We start from the raw sequence: 16,903 nt of genomic DNA on the forward strand, positions 1-16,903 counted from the left end.
TTGCTCACTCTCTCCCGCAGTGAGAAGATGATACACATTAGTTTTTCTAACATATCACTTAAAGATTAATCTTAGTTTCTATACTAAGGATCAGTTAAGTTTTGAAAAGATAACTAGGAAATAAAACAGATCCAATTAAAACATTACTTTCTACTAACTCAAGATAAAGTTTATCTACACTTACCTATGTCAGGTATCATATAGTTACACTTTTTTATTATTTTTACATGTTTTTAATAGGTTTGAAAATTAGAATCTTTTGTAGGCAAAGTGTTAGGATCAGAACTAATGAATGGAATTCATTATTAATCAACTAAACCTTTATCAATCAAATAACCTTAACAAGCTACAAAAGAGTTATACTCCACTTTTAACGCTGACTTGACTAACAAAAGAAGTTACTTGCATTTAGCGAACTTAACTGATACTTCTGATTAACGTCCTTCAGTATTTTCAAGTTAATATATGTCATCTTAAATTTTTCTATTTCAATTCATGTATTACAGATGGGAAATGGAATATCATGCTTCCTTAATTTTTCAAATCTCAGTAGATTTCTTAACTCTGAATGAATCAATCATTTAAATGACATGACGGGATAAACCTGACATGAAGAATACATCTCTTGGTAACCTTTATCAAAAGTTGAGTTACTCTTTCAACACACTCAGCTTTCAGGTGCTTATGTCATTACTTCTAGCAATTCAGCTGTTTAAGACTTGGGCAACAATAAATATATATCAATATGTTTATTACATTTAGAAATAAGTATTAATTTGACAATCTAAAATAGGTGAGATACACACTAAGCAAATCTGAAAACCTACTGGTATTTTTTAGTTTTGAAAAGAGCATCTTTTAGAATAGAATAGAATAGTTCAGCTGGAAGGGACCTACAACGATCACCTAGTCCAACTGCCTGACCACTTCAGGGCTGACCAAAAGTTAAAGCATGGTATTAAGGGCATTTTCCAAATGCCTCTTAAACACTGGCAAGCATGGGGCATCGACCACCTCTCCAGGAAGCCTACTGCAGTTGCTTAAGCTTTAAATTGAAGCACAGGTGAACTACGATTAAATAGCTTCATTTATACAAGGAATTCCTAATAGAAAAACTGGGAAGGAAGACCTTGTTCACATCAAGGAATTACTTACCTCTAATACACTCTATCACCTTGGGTCTTTGAAGTTTAGATTTGGGAGACGCAGAGTTGAATCTCAGATATGGTGCTTTTTTAAGCGTGCTACGATGGCCCTGGTAAATTGGTTTCCCATAAACTTGACAGAGATAGTCTTCATTTTGTACCATTGCACTTCCATTCACAGGTCCCTGTGCACACCAAAAAAAAAAAAAAAAAGAAGGTTACAATTTTCTAATTAGGCCTCTGGGCTTGTGGGAAGGAGTATGAAAATTTGAAGACATCAGTAGTGTTGCAAAAGTCTAGAGGAAAAAAAAGTAAGAAGTTCTGAAACAAACAGTATAAATTGCAAGCACACATGAAAACTTATGCATGCAGAATACAATTCTTCATGTATGAAAATTTGAAGACATCAGTAGTGTTGCAAAAGTCTAGAGGAAAAAAAAGTAAGAAGTTCTGAAACAAACAGTATAAATTGCAAGCACACATGAAAACTTACGCATGCAGAATACATACAAGAAGCTTACTAACAGCTGAATAAGATAGCAGGTGCTGGGTAAGACAAATTGATAACACGACAATGAATTCTACATTAATACACACAGCTTAGGCTTCTACAACACATGAAAACAAGGACAATTCTGACAACAGAAATCCACAGGACAGGGCAATCGCTTTCATTTAAAATTATTACAGTTACACATACAATTTTTCACGTGAATACTGCAATCTAAAGGACAGCAGTCATTACCAAAAAAGAAACCAACTACTTGGGAACTCACAGCTGCCCTTTTTTCTTTCCTCTGCAAACTTTCAGAAGAGAAGTAAGTTCTAAACCTCTGTTTGCTTGTGTTATCTTCTGCTTGCTTCTGCAATGGCTTAGCTGCAGATAGAGGCTTCTTTGTTAAGCATCCTTGGATTTTTTGAGTTTTTCCTTTAATTTCTTTATTGGTCTTCATAGCCTTGATGTTTTGGGCTCTCTTGCTCCATGGGACCTTTTGATCATATTTCACTTGTTCTGAATCATTTCTTGCCATTTCAGCCTGAAGATAAAACATAAACATAATAAAAGGAGATTTTATCTTCAAGGCTATCAGAAAAGTCTGTGGATAACTTTGAAGTTCTGAGAAATGGCCTGTTTTTCATGTTAGCCAGCAACTGTGACCAGTGATTTTCACTAAGCAATGCAAGTTTAAAAATAGAGGTAAATATTTTATTATAGCATACTACATGCTAGTAATAATAAGCAGTTTTCTCATGTTTTCAAGTTGTGAGTGAATCATGTCTAACTATTGACGTGAAAGAACAATGTAAGGTGCAAAGATATAATGCAAAAACCTGAACTCATTTTTTCCAGCCATACCTGGATTTCTACACTGATTGCCTTAATCCACTCATCCACAGTCCTTCTGATACGCATCTCTTCCAATACATCTCTGAAATAGAAGAACGAACTATTTTAGGTCAGTGCTTCTTAAATTGCACAGATTTGTCCCTGGGAAAGTAGTGACCTATAACCACTATAAAAAGAGAAACCCAGAACACAGAGACAGTAAGATTATGTACCCCTACAGTCTCCAAAAGGCACTAAGCACACCCTATCCGAGTTTCCCAAACCTAAATCTGTTCTTACATAACGCCACCTGCAAACCCCAGCCCCCGCTTGCATACACTATCATTATTACAAACATCTACGAATACGTGGCAGCCATGTGTCAGTTCCTATTTTGATCAAAAACTGAAAAAACAAGGCAACAAAAACATTCCAACTTAAAAGACAAAAAGCAGGTGACAAAAATTACTACTTCCTCTAAAAGATAATGATAGCAGATATGATGCCTGGAAAAATATCTTCACGTGAAGAGAACAGTTACCTTCCTCAGGAAAACACAAGATTAAGGAGCATTTTAATAGGAAAACTTTCATTACAATTCAAGCAGGAGTATTTAACACAGCTAACTAAGCAAAAGTTCTAAAGCCAAAGATCTGCTCTAGGATGACTAATTCTGCAACATTTACGGCTGAATGAAGCCTCTTCTGTTTAGAATTATGAAATTACTGCTTAATTTTCCTATTAATGCAAGTTTGTCTACAAAAAGCTAAATGCCCCCTTGTCATGACAGCAGAGCAGTTTGTCCAGATGACAGAGTCTCAGAATTTAGATTTAAGTTCTGGAGCATAGATCGTACCAAGAAGTAACAGGGATCTGTCAAAAAATTCAATTCACATCAGGAGGGTCAAAAAACATTTGACATTCAAGAGAATCATCTCCTGATTGCAGAGAAGAATCAATAAATACTTTTTTCAGGGAACTGCACTAGTTCTCCAATGCACGGAATTAAAAAAATTGAAAGAGCATTGATGAAAGGTGAGCACATACAATGAGTAGTCACACAAAGCACTGAATAATAAGGTCTAACCTGTTTGTAGTCAAGGCGTTAATAAAAGTATACATGACATCCCCATCTTTTGCGCGAATAACAGCTTCCAAATTCTCTTCAAGAACTTTTTTATTGTTTTGAACTCCTCTCAAAATCCTTTCAGCATCCCTCAGTATAGATTTGGGCACTTTAACATTTTGAAGGATGGATGGTTTATTGAGCTGATGATGTTCAGGAAGATCAGATGCAACAGTAGGTTTTTTTGACTAAAATTGAAACAGAACCGCTAGCTTTTAATCAGAGATTGTAACTTCAATTTTCTACACGCTGATCAGAATTCCTATTAATCTATTATCAAACCAATGCCCATCATATGAAATACCGTCCACGTGTACTATCATCAACTTCAATTACTCAAGAACATTCAGTATGTTGCAAATACATTTAGAAGTTAAACAAATGGAAAGACATCCAAAAGCTCTCAAATGCTAAATGATGTAAAGTATGAGAAGCAATGCTAATGAAGCAAATAAGCATGTGAAAAGATAGCAATTAGATACATGAAGTAAGTATTACATCCAAATCTCTCCATGTAACAGTATTTAAGTATAATTAAAAGCATAATAAAACCCAAAGTCCTCTAAATATATGCATTCATTTGGCATCACTCTATCCTAAGAAACACCAGGCAATACACATAAGCTTTAACAACAACAGAATAAACCCCTCAACAGCACCACAATCCTCGCCCCCTTTTGCTGATTTTTACTTTTTATAAGAAACAATGAAGGAACTATTAGCCTTTTACTTTGCAGAACCCTTTTGCAGAGATAAAAATCAAGCGTATATTAGCTGCTAAATACAAAAGGAAGGGATGCAAGTACATGGGAAACCAGGAGCCATACAGCTATAGTTCTCACATTCATTCTCACACTCCTGATGAAACCCAGAGGGCCCCAAATAGAGTGCTTCATTTTCCAGAAAGGAAGCAAAAAAATTTAAGAAGTGATAAATGTACGTAAAGAAAAAGAAACCCCAAACCAAAAACAAAATACCCAAACTTGAGTAGACTCTGAAAGCATTAACTGAATGAACAGAAAAAAATCTCACAGATTAAAAATCAGTTTTGGCTTTAAGGCTACTTTTTTATCAAATCAGAATTAAACAGAAGTTTATGTTCTAACATGTGTACTGCCAAAGCACAACAGACACAACAAAATACAAATCAACACACTGATCCCATGATTTTGGTTTTGCCTGGTGAGAAAAGGACAATATACCAAATTATTTACCAATTTTATACAGGTTTTCATTTTAAAATGAAACTTTTTGACAAATACTAGCTCTATAAGACAGGTGAAATTTGCGAGAAAATGTAAGAAATACATATACATGTTCAACTGTAAAATGATGTAGACTTCCCAATTAGACTCAGATCATGAAATGGTAGTTGTATTAGCAGTCCACACCGTGCCCATTTTGAGGTGGCAGCTTTCTGCCAGACATTTGTATTATTCCCTCAAGTTAGCTCACTAAGATTGAATAGACAAGTTAAAGAACAAGTTAAATCTTACTTTGAGTAATGTGATCTGTACATAATGGCAACTTTTTCAAAAAAATACAGGTATGTAATAGTTACTGTAGTGTTCTCTCATTGCAAGCATATTCAAAACTGTTTCAGTATTACAGTATTAAAAAAAAAACAAACATAAAAATTCAAGGTATACCTTAATAAGATCATTCATGTCTGACTTCCATGAATTTGCTTCCTAAAAAGACAGAAGAAGAGCTGTTGAAACTTACCTAAAGACAGATTTGTCAAGGTAAAATCTAGAGTGGATATTTGATAAATTTAAACGAGCACAATGAATTCCTTGTGAACTACAAAATCTCACTGCACGCTTCTTTTGGATTAGAGCACCACCTTCTGTTCCATCTCAACCTATGCCAGTTAATTCAGGCCTTTCATTTGCTTGTATGACAAAGCCAGCGGTCATTTATCCCAAGCATTTATTTTCTCACTCTACCTATCTCTCAATGATGAGAAGTCAATAGTTCAGTATCCAACTGACTCAACTCCACACTTGCGGAAGTCATCATCTCTGTCTTCCTATTGACCTTTTTGATAAGAAAGAAGATATTTGAATCCATTTATGTCAACTGTCTCTTTCTCACCTGCCATTCCTTCTCCCATCTTGTCCTGTTCTGCCTACACTAAGGTATGTTATTCAGTGTAAGTTTTTAGCAATAGTGGTAAGCAAATATTTGCAACATAAATGGGGCACATGGCATCGGTTCTTTTACTAGTAAGAGCAGTTAAACGTGCAATCCATTAATATCTTACAAAGTCTATGAAACAATGCATCAGCTATACTATAAGATATGACAGATGAAGCTATGATTTCTAAAGATACAGTAACAAATAACTGGCAGGTAATACACAGTAGTTTTAGGGAAAAATGCAAGCTGAAACCTTCAACCACAGAAACAAACCAATAGAATCAAATGGAATCAAACCTATTGTGTTCCAAGCCAATTCACAAACCTGTGGATATTGAAGTCTTTCTTCTTTCCCACCGCTTACGTTTACAAGAACAGACAGGACCACAGCAGACAGGCTAAATCATCAGGTATACCTTGCTTCCACATGCAACCAGTTTAACAAACAGATAAAAGCCTCAATTTTCAAAAGCCAGACACAAGTTACATGTTTGCCAGCACAGAACCATTCTAGCACCAAAGGTATGAAATCATTAGCATGAGAAACAACACAATGATGTATGCCAGGCAATTCTTTGGAAACAGCACTCTTTACTAAAAGAAATGGCAAAATGAGAAAGGAAGGAGCTTAACGCATCCCTAAAGTTGACTGCAGATAAAGAGAACGTTGTTCTTTCCCAAATGGGAATGTTACATCAACTCTGTAGCTCTAGTATCACAGGAAGAGAGCAAGCAGAAAACAGGCACTGAAAATATCTGAAACCTTAAAACAAACAAATAAATAAAACACTTTTTTTTAACCTGTTTGATGTTTGGTAGAATGGCAGTAAGAGTCCCTACAGTCTAGTCCATTGCATACTCATCGAGACACTACTCAGGCTCAAAGCCCTTCCACATACAAAGACTGCAATATTTCAAGTAATTGTAAACAAATGTCAGTCTTTTTACAGAGGTAGAAGCAAGGGCAACTCTTTCACCGATACCAGACCTCTAAGTTTTTCCTCTACATTTTTTATTCCCCTTATTCAAACTCTTGGTCATTCCGATAACGTGGACTTTACCTGTAGCATGTCATGCATTTCTCTTCTCAACTGGCCAAGACCTTGAAGTAAATCGTCTGCTTTTTTCACCGTTTTCTCAACTGAACTGCAATTTTGGAAGGAGCTTTCAAAAGCGGGGAATGAGTCTGTACGCAAAGCAGTATGCCTGATGGGAGAAACACTCCTGATTAAGTCTCATGGCTCCTCATGTGGCCCAAGAAAGTAGCCAACTTTGAAACTGAGCATGAATTTAAAGTGCAAGAATACCAAACCTTTATCTAAAATGGAATTTCCTTTTTCACCTGAGGTTTCTGGGTTTTCTCTGTTTACCACTTAACACCTTGAGCTGGATCCTTGTATTTTGAACGGTGAGACTACATCTAAAATTCAGATCTAATAGAGCAACATTTAAACTTTGGATACCCTTCCATTTGAAGCAATTAATATTTTTGTCTATACTATCATAAATAAGACAGCATCTATGTAGCTGTTTCTCATTGTGTTAGTGAAATGATGACATCAAACTATGGCCTGGGGAAAATATGTTTCAAACTGGATGGCTAAAAAAATTTCCTAACTCACTCTAAAGCTTAGAAACTGGTAGGCTGATGTTGCTCCTTCCCAACAAAGCGTTCTCATACAGCTCCCGTAAGCATGCAGCTTGGAGTCTCACTGACAAGGGCAATTCCACTTTAACACCACACCTGTATAGCTGGCTTCCTGACACTACTCCACAAGCTGCTGCAATAGAAGAAATATACTCAGAAGACAGAAAAGCACTCCAAGTGATGCCCACTGACCTCTGAGAAAGGTGTTACAAACTATCCTTAGCACTGAGCTGTCATCTACCTTCAGTACGACAGGAAGTGCAGAAGTAGCATAGAAATACCGGTGCTCCGGTGTTTTACTTCAAGCACAGCTGTGTCAGACTCAAGGACCACACCAGTGACTCTATTACACCATCAATATCTAATACACCTTTCTTGATTTCATTAAAACAAACAAAAAATCTTCCTCAATTTTGGATTGTTACGTTTACCTGTCTCTCTCAGCATGCCAGCTCATTTTATTACTGTTTAATGTTGCCTTCTCAGAAAACTCCGTTTGCCTCGGTGGCATTTCTTGAGAACTCAGAATATGCTCAAGAAGTCTCCCTTCACCTAAGGCAGAAAAAAAGAAAGTTACACTTACTGTTAAGTTTGTTCAAATGTATTGTATTAAATGTATTAAATACTTTTTTCCTTTCCAGATATTTCACCATTATATAATAATCACCAAGGATAGTAAAAATGTTTTTTTAGATTTTAAAATACAGATTTACTTCAGATAAGACACATAAAACCACTCGCACTAATCTATCTTACTATGACTGCTTTACAATAGCAAAGTCAGAAAACATATGAATGAAACTGTGACGGCATTAACGGAGTCACAGAGAAACGTTCTGTCCATAATGCCACAGATCTGTTCATCTTCCTTTGTCTCGTTTTGTTTATTCCTGGACCCACGAAACAATAGGAATACGTGACAGCTTTGTAAAAGAGAGATAGAAGCAGCAGTCTAAGAAGGATCTGATAAAGACACGAACAGGCATTTTGTCCATGATGTTAGAGTACAATGGCTGGATCTTTTAAATGTTCTTCCTCAATCTTAGATCCTCAAACAATTTTAAACACAACCAACTAAAAAAAGATGCTTAATTTTTCGATGAAATGTTAAAAACTGAGTTTCATGCAACTAAACTGATCAAAGGCAGTAAAAAAAAGAATTACTTCACATTTGCTTTACTCGGGCTGTTTTCATTACGATAGCCCAGAGACCCTGTGGATCCATCTTTTTGGGAAAAAAATTTCAATTCAACTGTCATAATTTAACCTCAGCTGGCAACTGAGCAGCACACAGGCTGCTCGCTCACTCTCCCCACCCCCAGTGGGAGGGGGGAGAGAATTGGAAGAGTAGAAGTGAGAAAACTTGTGGATTGAGATAAGAACAGTTTAATAATTGAAATAAAATAACAACAACAACAATAATAATAATAAAAGAATATACAAAGCAAGCGATGCACAGTACAATTGCTCACCACCCGCCGACCGATGCCCAGCCAGTCCCCGAGCAGCGGCCCCCCCGGCCAGCTTTCCCCACTTTACATACTGAGCATGACGGCACAGGGTATGGAATGTCCCTTTGGCCAGTTTGGCTGTGCCCCCCTCCCAGCTTCTTGTGCACCTCCAGCCTTCTCAGTCGGTAGAGCAGGGGCAGCTGAAAAGTCCTTGACTAGTGTAAGCACTGCTCAGCAACAACTAAAACATTGGTGTGTTATCAACTTTGTTCTCACCCTAAATCCAAAACACAGCACTGTACCAGCTACTAGGAAGGAAATTAACTCTATCCCAGCCGAAACCAGGACATCAACCAATGGTATTAACAAAGTTATTGAGTAGCTCCCAAGTTTTACATTATTCTATATAATCTTCCTTAAACCTGACAATGAACGGTCATTTGATTTTTCCTCTGAGAAAATATTTCAGTGAGATATTCTGTCCAGAAGCTATAGGTTAGATCAGTACTGTCACTAAGTCTTTAATTACTTGAGTGGCTTATGCACAAAATTAACCCTCCCCAAATGTACTTTCAAATGTTCTGAATATATGCATTTAAGTGCCAGCAGCCCAACAGCTCAAAACAGGTGAGGACCACGCAAAGTAAACCCCAGGCCATGCTATTCCTGCTAGTGGAGGACAGGAGTGTCTTACTCACAATACCTTCACATGTGGATTTGTAAACATTTTCCTTTTCTGTTGCAGGGTTTTCTTTCTTTGAGATTTTCACATTTTTTGACACAGGTTCTGGAGCATATCTCCGAGGAACTGGTGTCTTTAGAGGAGATTTTTGTGTATGAATGCCACGACTTTGAAATTGGCTTGAATATGCTTCAGGGGGAAAAAACAAATTAACGTTATTTAAATGTTAACAATTTTCTTCATAGGAAAACAAATCTAGAGAAAAAAAAACATGCCAACATTATGAAGTTTTCACAAAAATGCAAAACATTACAGAACTAGTTAAAAAAGTAAACAGGAAGAAAATTTCATACTTCCAAGTGCTATTATAAAGGGATCAAAAAAAAAAATCCAACCCTGGTATGAGCTAGTTCATTACAAGCTTCCACACAGATTATTTTTCAGTAAGATTATTTTAGGTTAAGCCTAGACCTCTTTTGGTACAGACTAAGCACTTAGCAAATACCAAACTCTCACTTTAATTTAAACTGGAACATTTTCAGAGTAAGTGGTATACGTTATATAGTATACCGGGCAATAAAATCAATTATACAGAAGAAATGTTTACTACTCATTACTGATGTGATGTACATTCCACTATTAATGGAAACAAAATGAATGCAAAACTAACACTGGAAGTAAGATATTAGAATTTGCCTTCACCTGGGGCAGATGGACCGCTGGTAGGAAATAAACCCCTCTGACATGAAGACACTTCATTAGTAAGTAATCGCTGTTCTGGCTTCTCAGATTGTTTTGTCATGAGACTGGAGGAAGGAACGTGAATTTGCTGTAAGCCGCCCGAGTTGACTGCAGAGCTAATGAGATGAGACTAAGAGACAAAATTACAAAGTATTTCTGACATATGCATTAGTTTCCCAAGTAAAACTCTAAACATGAATACTTGCCATGTAATCATATTAATCAGATTTTGACATGCTATCTGACAGAAAAGTCATTTACAACAACCTCAGAACACAGACGTGCTTGGACATTATTCTGCCTTTCAAAAAAGCATGGAGGACTCTCCAAAGAAACAATTTATAACTCTTCTTAGCTGTTGTGTCTGACTGGCTACTTATTAAATGAAAGTTTCTTCCATTAACAAAGGTCTAAACAATCTCTTAGTGGGAATGAGAACACTTCACAACTTTTGCATTTACTTTCCACAGACACAAAAATTACAGGGGGGAGGGGAGCAGATATCTGGGACAGAACCAGAAATAAAACTTTTCCCTTTTGGGAAAAGCTCATGTGCCGGCCACTGATCTTTCTTTCTTTCTAATACTAAGATATAATCCAAATTATTATAACATTAACACTGAGATACAGAAGAAATGATTAAGTGAAAGCTTCTGCATCGTTACTTAGATACCTGAATAGTCATTTGTTGCTCCTGTAACTTTTCCAAATGCTGAATCCGTTGTACCATGAAAGCATTCATTTGTTTTTCAAGCTCACTGACTCTTTCGTGACAGTGGGGCTTCTCATGTTGAGTCTTTGTATTTGTTTGCTGTTCAGCAACACGCTGCAGTTGTCTGTCTGTCTCCTGTAGTTTATGAAGTAATGCTGAAACTGAGTTAACTTTTGCTTCCAATTCATTTTGAACCTGGGAGGAAAAAAAAAAAGGAAAAAAAACCCTTACTGCAAAAGAGGTGCAAGCATGAAGAGAACAAAACATCCCTCCCATCATCATGGAATGATTTGCTTCCCAAAAGAAACAAATAAAATCCTAGCTAGCCCTAACGTTTGGTGGTTTAGCAATACTATGGAATTCTTCTAAAAGATAAATCAAATGGTCTCCGTCCATTTGCCCATTTAACCAAATCCAAATTAGTTCTCTCTGGTATATACTGGTCAGTAAGTCTGAAATCACCGATGCAAAGAAAACAGTAAGCAGACACATTCAGTCTCTCTGGCTCTACTACCAAGAATTTCAACACGTACTGTTCTAAGTGGATAAAGAAATACTATTACCACAAGCTACTTACTTTAAGAAGCGGAGCTGTAGTAGCAACGGCAGCAGCAGTTGCTGCTGCAATGGTTGTTGCAGAATCAACTTCCCTGTGTGTTGACCCGGTGTCTTGACCAACACTTTCCTTTTTTTCGGTGGAGGCATTCCCTAAGAGCTGTACCTTCACCTCCTTAAGTACAGGAGTATTTTGAGTTCTATCAAAATAAACAAGTGCCCGTAAATAGCATTGTTTTCTCCATATCCCCTCCAAGCAAATGATTTCCCCCATGTAGCATTGATATCATTACTTATATAAGTAGTTCTCCTTGAAGCTCTTGACACCTAAGAAACAATTTTATTCTCATCTTTTAGCATGACACAAGAAATTTCTCAGGATTATGTTATAGATTCTAATATAAAAGGCATTTCCCTGTGATGACTGCAACCTCAACAAAGAATATGTTTACAGGTGGTATTTGCAAAGTTCAATGTACTAGTAGCAAAGTCCAACTAAATTTCTGATCTTCAAGATTTTCAGTCTATGGATAAACAGCATGTGTCCTTATATGTCTTTAAAAATATTATATGGTTTTGGCACAAAATGAATCATCTATCAGAGCAGACCTTGCCTGACTCTTGTTATCATGAAATCATTAATTCAAATAGTCTAAAGGCATTACCAAAAATATGCAAAATAAACAAGATACTCCAGTGAGCTCTGAATGGTAAAATAAACTGAAAACACCTTCATAGACAGAAAGAGAATACTAACAGAGAACAATAAAGAATACTTTTTCCTTACCAGCTATGCATTCTGGCAGAAACTGAAGAAGTACAGTAGTATATCTGCACAGAAACCGAACAGCTGAGACACTAACAACAGATACTTACTTTTGCTTTAACACTGCTCTCAAAGCCTCTTTCTGGCCAGTAGCATACTGAGAAATAAAAACATCGTCTGTGGGGAAGGACATAAAATATACTTTGTTGGGTTAACTGACACAAAATGTCTATTTTAGAGGTAGACACAAAGCATTATTTCAACAACGTGTACAAATTTGCTGTGAAAAATCTGTTGCCTGCACAAACCACATTATCTATTGCAATAACAAATTGTTTCCCTTCACTAAGTAGCAGACTTAAATCATGATGAGAGTAAGGGTAGGCTTCATTTAACACAATTTTATCTAGTATTGAATGTTGGTATCAATAAAATCTATTTTGGTATGCTGTGAAAATGACAATACCTTACCTTCATATAATCTGGGGGAAAGTGCTATATAAGTGGTAACTTGAGCTCAGACAACCCATTCAATAAAACCCTGCAAATTCTAACTTGAAAAAAATTTAACTAAAAAAAAAAATAGAACTGTGATATGAATATTTCCCCACAGCCATCATAAATTCCAACAAACTTTCTCCATAGCTTTAAATTATGCTAAAAGGATGGCAGGCTCTCCTTCACCCACTGTTTGCTGGGCAGGGGTAACAACCCAAGTTGTGGCAGGTTCGGTGTTTCTCTACCGGTGACTACACACAGCTAGTACGCACATGCTGATACGCCAGCCAGCTGCTGCCTCTGTAAGCGTAAAAGAGGAAACTAAAGTATTGATTTTTGGCCTTAAGTGGGGGTATTGATTTGTGTTTCTTTCCTCTACACAGCCACAGATATCCACGAAACCTGCAGAAGTGTATTTTCTTTAAAAAGCCTTCACTTCCCCAAATCTGATTGAAACTGACTGGCAGATTCAGAAGTTAAAGGAAAAGGCATCAACAATGTGATTTCTTAGATTCTTAAGGATTAAAAATATACTTTTTATGGTGTAGGTTGCTTGCAGAAAGATATGCATTTGTAGTACAATTACTCACAACAGGAAAATGCATCCAAACAAGGTGTCCCCCCAAATTCTCTATTCAGAGACGCAAATAGTTCAATTAGCAAAAGGAATCTCAACATGCTGGTGCACTGGTAGAAGTCCCTCTCAGTTAATCACAAGAGCTACATAAGCCAGTGTAATGCCAGCAAGACTGAAGTAAAATTTGCAAAACTTAAAAATGTAAATTACAATTATCATCTTTTTATCAAAGAAACCTTTGGATATTTTCACTCTAAAGTTTCTATATTGAAGAAAAATACCTAAGATAAAATTAAAGCTCCCTTTTCCTCTAATTAATCAGTTTTCTTACAAAAAGGGGCTGTAGCAGTACATCGATGTGTCTTACCTTTAGGTCTTCTGCTGTCTTCCAGTAGCAGTGAAGGATCTTCTTGTACTGCAGCTTCTCTAGGATAATCCTTCAGAGGAAGAAGAGCAGAAAAACATACATCAAAGCCTCTGGTATCAGTGGCCAAAACTTCAGGAGCGGATGGAATTACTGAATACACAAATGTAAGCATCTCCACAGACTAACACAAGGTCTTGGAAAAAAACACGTTAAGATCTCTACTGCAGAATCATCTGGACTTCGTAGTCAAGAACTCACATGACATTTTAGGGACAAAAACCCTAGAAACACAATTCAAATTAAAAGTATGTATTCTAAGTGCTGATTAAGCGTATTCTCCTCATTTGTGGCCAAAGAAGTAGTAGTGAAACTACACGTGTTTAAGTTTATACAGGTTGCTAATCTCAAACAATTCAGGATTACCCATACACACAGAATTAAGCACGCATAACACTGACTGTGGAACTGAAGGGACAGAGCTGAATTTTCTTGAAGTGGAATCCATGAATAATCAAAGTCTACGAGGAGTCACAAAGGCAAGTTAGGAAGGCAAAAATCTCTTACTTAACCTTATTTGACGGTGGAGTACTCCACCGTGCTTTTGAGACTTTTGTTCAGCTCACTAGGTCTACTTTGGGCCGTGCGGAGACGTTGCTGCAATCCTTTCACAGCACAGCTTAATTTTATCCTCACGCACGCTTATCATGGCATATAAGCGCCCTACGTAGTTTCCATTCCATGTAAGGCACAACAAACAAATAAAAGGCAATAAGCCTTTTAATTGTAAGTATTAAAGAGGTCCATATAAACTAACGTCCATTTCATTATCTATGATATGAAGAGAAAAAAAAAAACCTACAGAAAGTTTTTGGTTTTTAACAAATATTGTGCCATGCGTAACCGCCTTTTCAAAAGAAGAATTACACTAAAATTTAAAAACAAGCCTTGGTATTAATTACGCAACAGGTAGCAGTACAGTAAACAAAGCCCCTCCAAACACTTCAGCATTAGTATCACATTAGCAGCAACTCAAAGACGAAAGCAGCTGCACAGTTACTGTGCAGAAGCTGAGCCAAAGATTTGCTATGCTTTTACAGAAGCCACAACTTTTTGAGAAAAATGCTGTTCTCCTAGTTCGGGATTGCAGGAAGCAACAGTAATTTTTCTTACCATTTGTGATAAAAACATGGGCTCTGTAGAACTTTCTACCGAAAGCAGACGTTCTGAACATCCTTTAGTACTCGGGACTCCTAAAATAAAAGCAGTTTTACTGTGGTCATAATGATTTGTTACGCATTTTCAGTGCACCTCGACTAACCCAAATCTCAACATTTCCTCTGCCTTGTATCTTTGGATATCTAAACATAATGACTTTCATAACACAAATGACCACAGCCATCAAGCTGAAGCTTACAAACGTTAATGAATTCTGCGAGCAGGGATTATAGACTTGTTTTACAATATATGAAAAAGTCTCTGAAAAACAGAGCGTGAAAAGAATTGACAACGTCTAGCTCAAATTCAAGTCTAAAGATCATAGGAACATAGAAAGCTACTTGTCTAGAAAGACAATTATACGACAACAAATCTTACAGAAAAAGGAGGACAGTACGCATTTTAGTTATGTCAGAGACTAATACGTCTTCCTAACACTATAAAAATAACACCTCTTGCAGCTGTTTGAACCTTGACCCCAAAAAGACTAAAATCCCTTCCCCAAACTCCAAAGACTGTAACTGATAAGTATTTTAAAGAAACAAAATGGATATTCTATCTGACTAGACACGTAGCACAGATCGTGTCAGTTTTGAATTGGAAGAGTACGTGGTACATCACTAGTCTCATTCTATTACAGCCTTAAAATTATTTACTTCGTACTACTACAAATAGGGGTTTTTTTAAAAGTTGCAGAAAAGGATGCAATTTTTTTTTCATTTTGTTTACTCATCTATGTGAGCTTCACTGGTACAGGCAGTTGACCAGTATATGTTGTTTGTGTCAAGCAGGTGGGGTTTAGGAGGGGTAGGGTTGGTTGGTTTTCCAAGACTACAAGGGAAGAAAAATAACTTCAACAAGTAAAATTTAAAGTTATGGCAGACAGCAGGGAAACTTGTTTTTTTCCTAAGAGTTTTTTGAATAGTTATTTAACTGACCAGCTCTGAAACTCACATTGTGCCATAAAACCTGCAAAAACTCTGCAAATTAAAAAAGACTAGAGCTGAATGACTTTCTCAGAATGCCTACTTCCAACATTTAGTACTTATTACCTTTCAAGTGTCCAATAAACAGTTCTTTAAAAAGGCAAGATTGTACGGCTATAGCTTGAACATCTACCAGCTCAAGCTCTCCAGAAAAAATCATCTTTAAAGAAGCAGAGAAAGAGAAGTGTTTAAAAGACTCTTGATCTCTCTTCCAGTATAAAACCACAAAATAATTCACAAAATTCCACAAAAACACAAAGAAGGCCCAAATATTGGGACACTCAGAGCTGTCTGTTGGCAGGAGCAATATTCTGTTAGGCACGGATTTGCTTGCTGACTATACTTTGGGCATAAAATTGAAGAGATACGTACGGCGTCTACAAAGATGAGCTACAAACTGCATTGAAAACCGTGACAGACTGGAAAGCCATCGATCCTCTTAACTTTCTTCTTTAGGTCCCTGCCCGCGTACACCGTTTCATCCTCTGATGCTGCCTAAAACCTTCCTGCCTAGCATATTTGTGAAACGTCATGACGACAGTCATAATTTTTCTGATAAAGATGATAATTGCCTCATTTAATTGGACTGGGAATCTGGAGTCAAGACTGGAGTTCTGTTAACAGAGCTCTGAGCACCTCACCCCGCACAAGTCGCTTTTCGTGTGCAAAACGAGTCCGGGAAAACACACACACACACGCACAACTTCGCGGCGGTATCTGCAGCACCAGGATACAACACTTCCTTAATTATAAAACTACTACGTGGCTGAAAACACCACGCAGCGATTTCACCTCAAAAATCACGCACCTGGTGCCGCGCTGCGGGGGGTGCCGCGGGCTGCTCCCCCGCACGGGGCCCCGGCTGCTAACAAGGCTGGAGGAAGGCAGGGCGTCCCGTCTCCAGGCGAAGCCCCAGCAGGAGAAGCCGGGCAGGGAGAAACCGCTTCGCGCAGCTTCTCGACCGC

General features: G+C 37.3%; 1 protein-coding gene across 1 annotated transcript in view; it reads right to left on the bottom strand.

Moving 5' to 3' along the window:
• KIAA0586 (KIAA0586 ortholog) overlaps window positions 1-16,799 on the bottom strand; it is a 75,372-nt gene extending 58,573 nt beyond the window's left edge. The window contains exons 1-15 of the mRNA XM_009331311.1: window positions 16,747-16,799; window positions 14,908-14,987; window positions 13,738-13,807; window positions 12,406-12,472; window positions 11,552-11,729; window positions 10,936-11,169; window positions 10,224-10,392; window positions 9,543-9,710; window positions 7,820-7,940; window positions 6,802-6,946; window positions 5,248-5,289; window positions 3,560-3,786; window positions 2,503-2,575; window positions 1,922-2,182; window positions 1,156-1,330 (exon numbers count right to left, since the gene is read on the bottom strand). Of these exons, the coding sequence (XP_009329586.1) occupies window positions 1,156-1,330; window positions 1,922-2,182; window positions 2,503-2,575; window positions 3,560-3,786; window positions 5,248-5,289; window positions 6,802-6,946; window positions 7,820-7,940; window positions 9,543-9,710; window positions 10,224-10,392; window positions 10,936-11,169; window positions 11,552-11,729; window positions 12,406-12,472; window positions 13,738-13,807; window positions 14,908-14,925 (1,948 nt within the window). The 5' untranslated portion in view covers window positions 14,926-14,987; window positions 16,747-16,799. The remainder of the gene's footprint in view (window positions 1-1,155; window positions 1,331-1,921; window positions 2,183-2,502; window positions 2,576-3,559; window positions 3,787-5,247; window positions 5,290-6,801; window positions 6,947-7,819; window positions 7,941-9,542; window positions 9,711-10,223; window positions 10,393-10,935; window positions 11,170-11,551; window positions 11,730-12,405; window positions 12,473-13,737; window positions 13,808-14,907; window positions 14,988-16,746) is intronic.
• Between the last annotated feature and the right edge of the window lie 104 nt (window positions 16,800-16,903).

This window comes from Pygoscelis adeliae, unplaced genomic scaffold (assembly GCF_000699105.1).
Source record: "Pygoscelis adeliae isolate BGI_AS28 unplaced genomic scaffold, ASM69910v1 Scaffold199, whole genome shotgun sequence".
In the NCBI taxonomy this organism is placed as follows: domain Eukaryota; kingdom Metazoa; phylum Chordata; class Aves; order Sphenisciformes; family Spheniscidae; genus Pygoscelis; species Pygoscelis adeliae.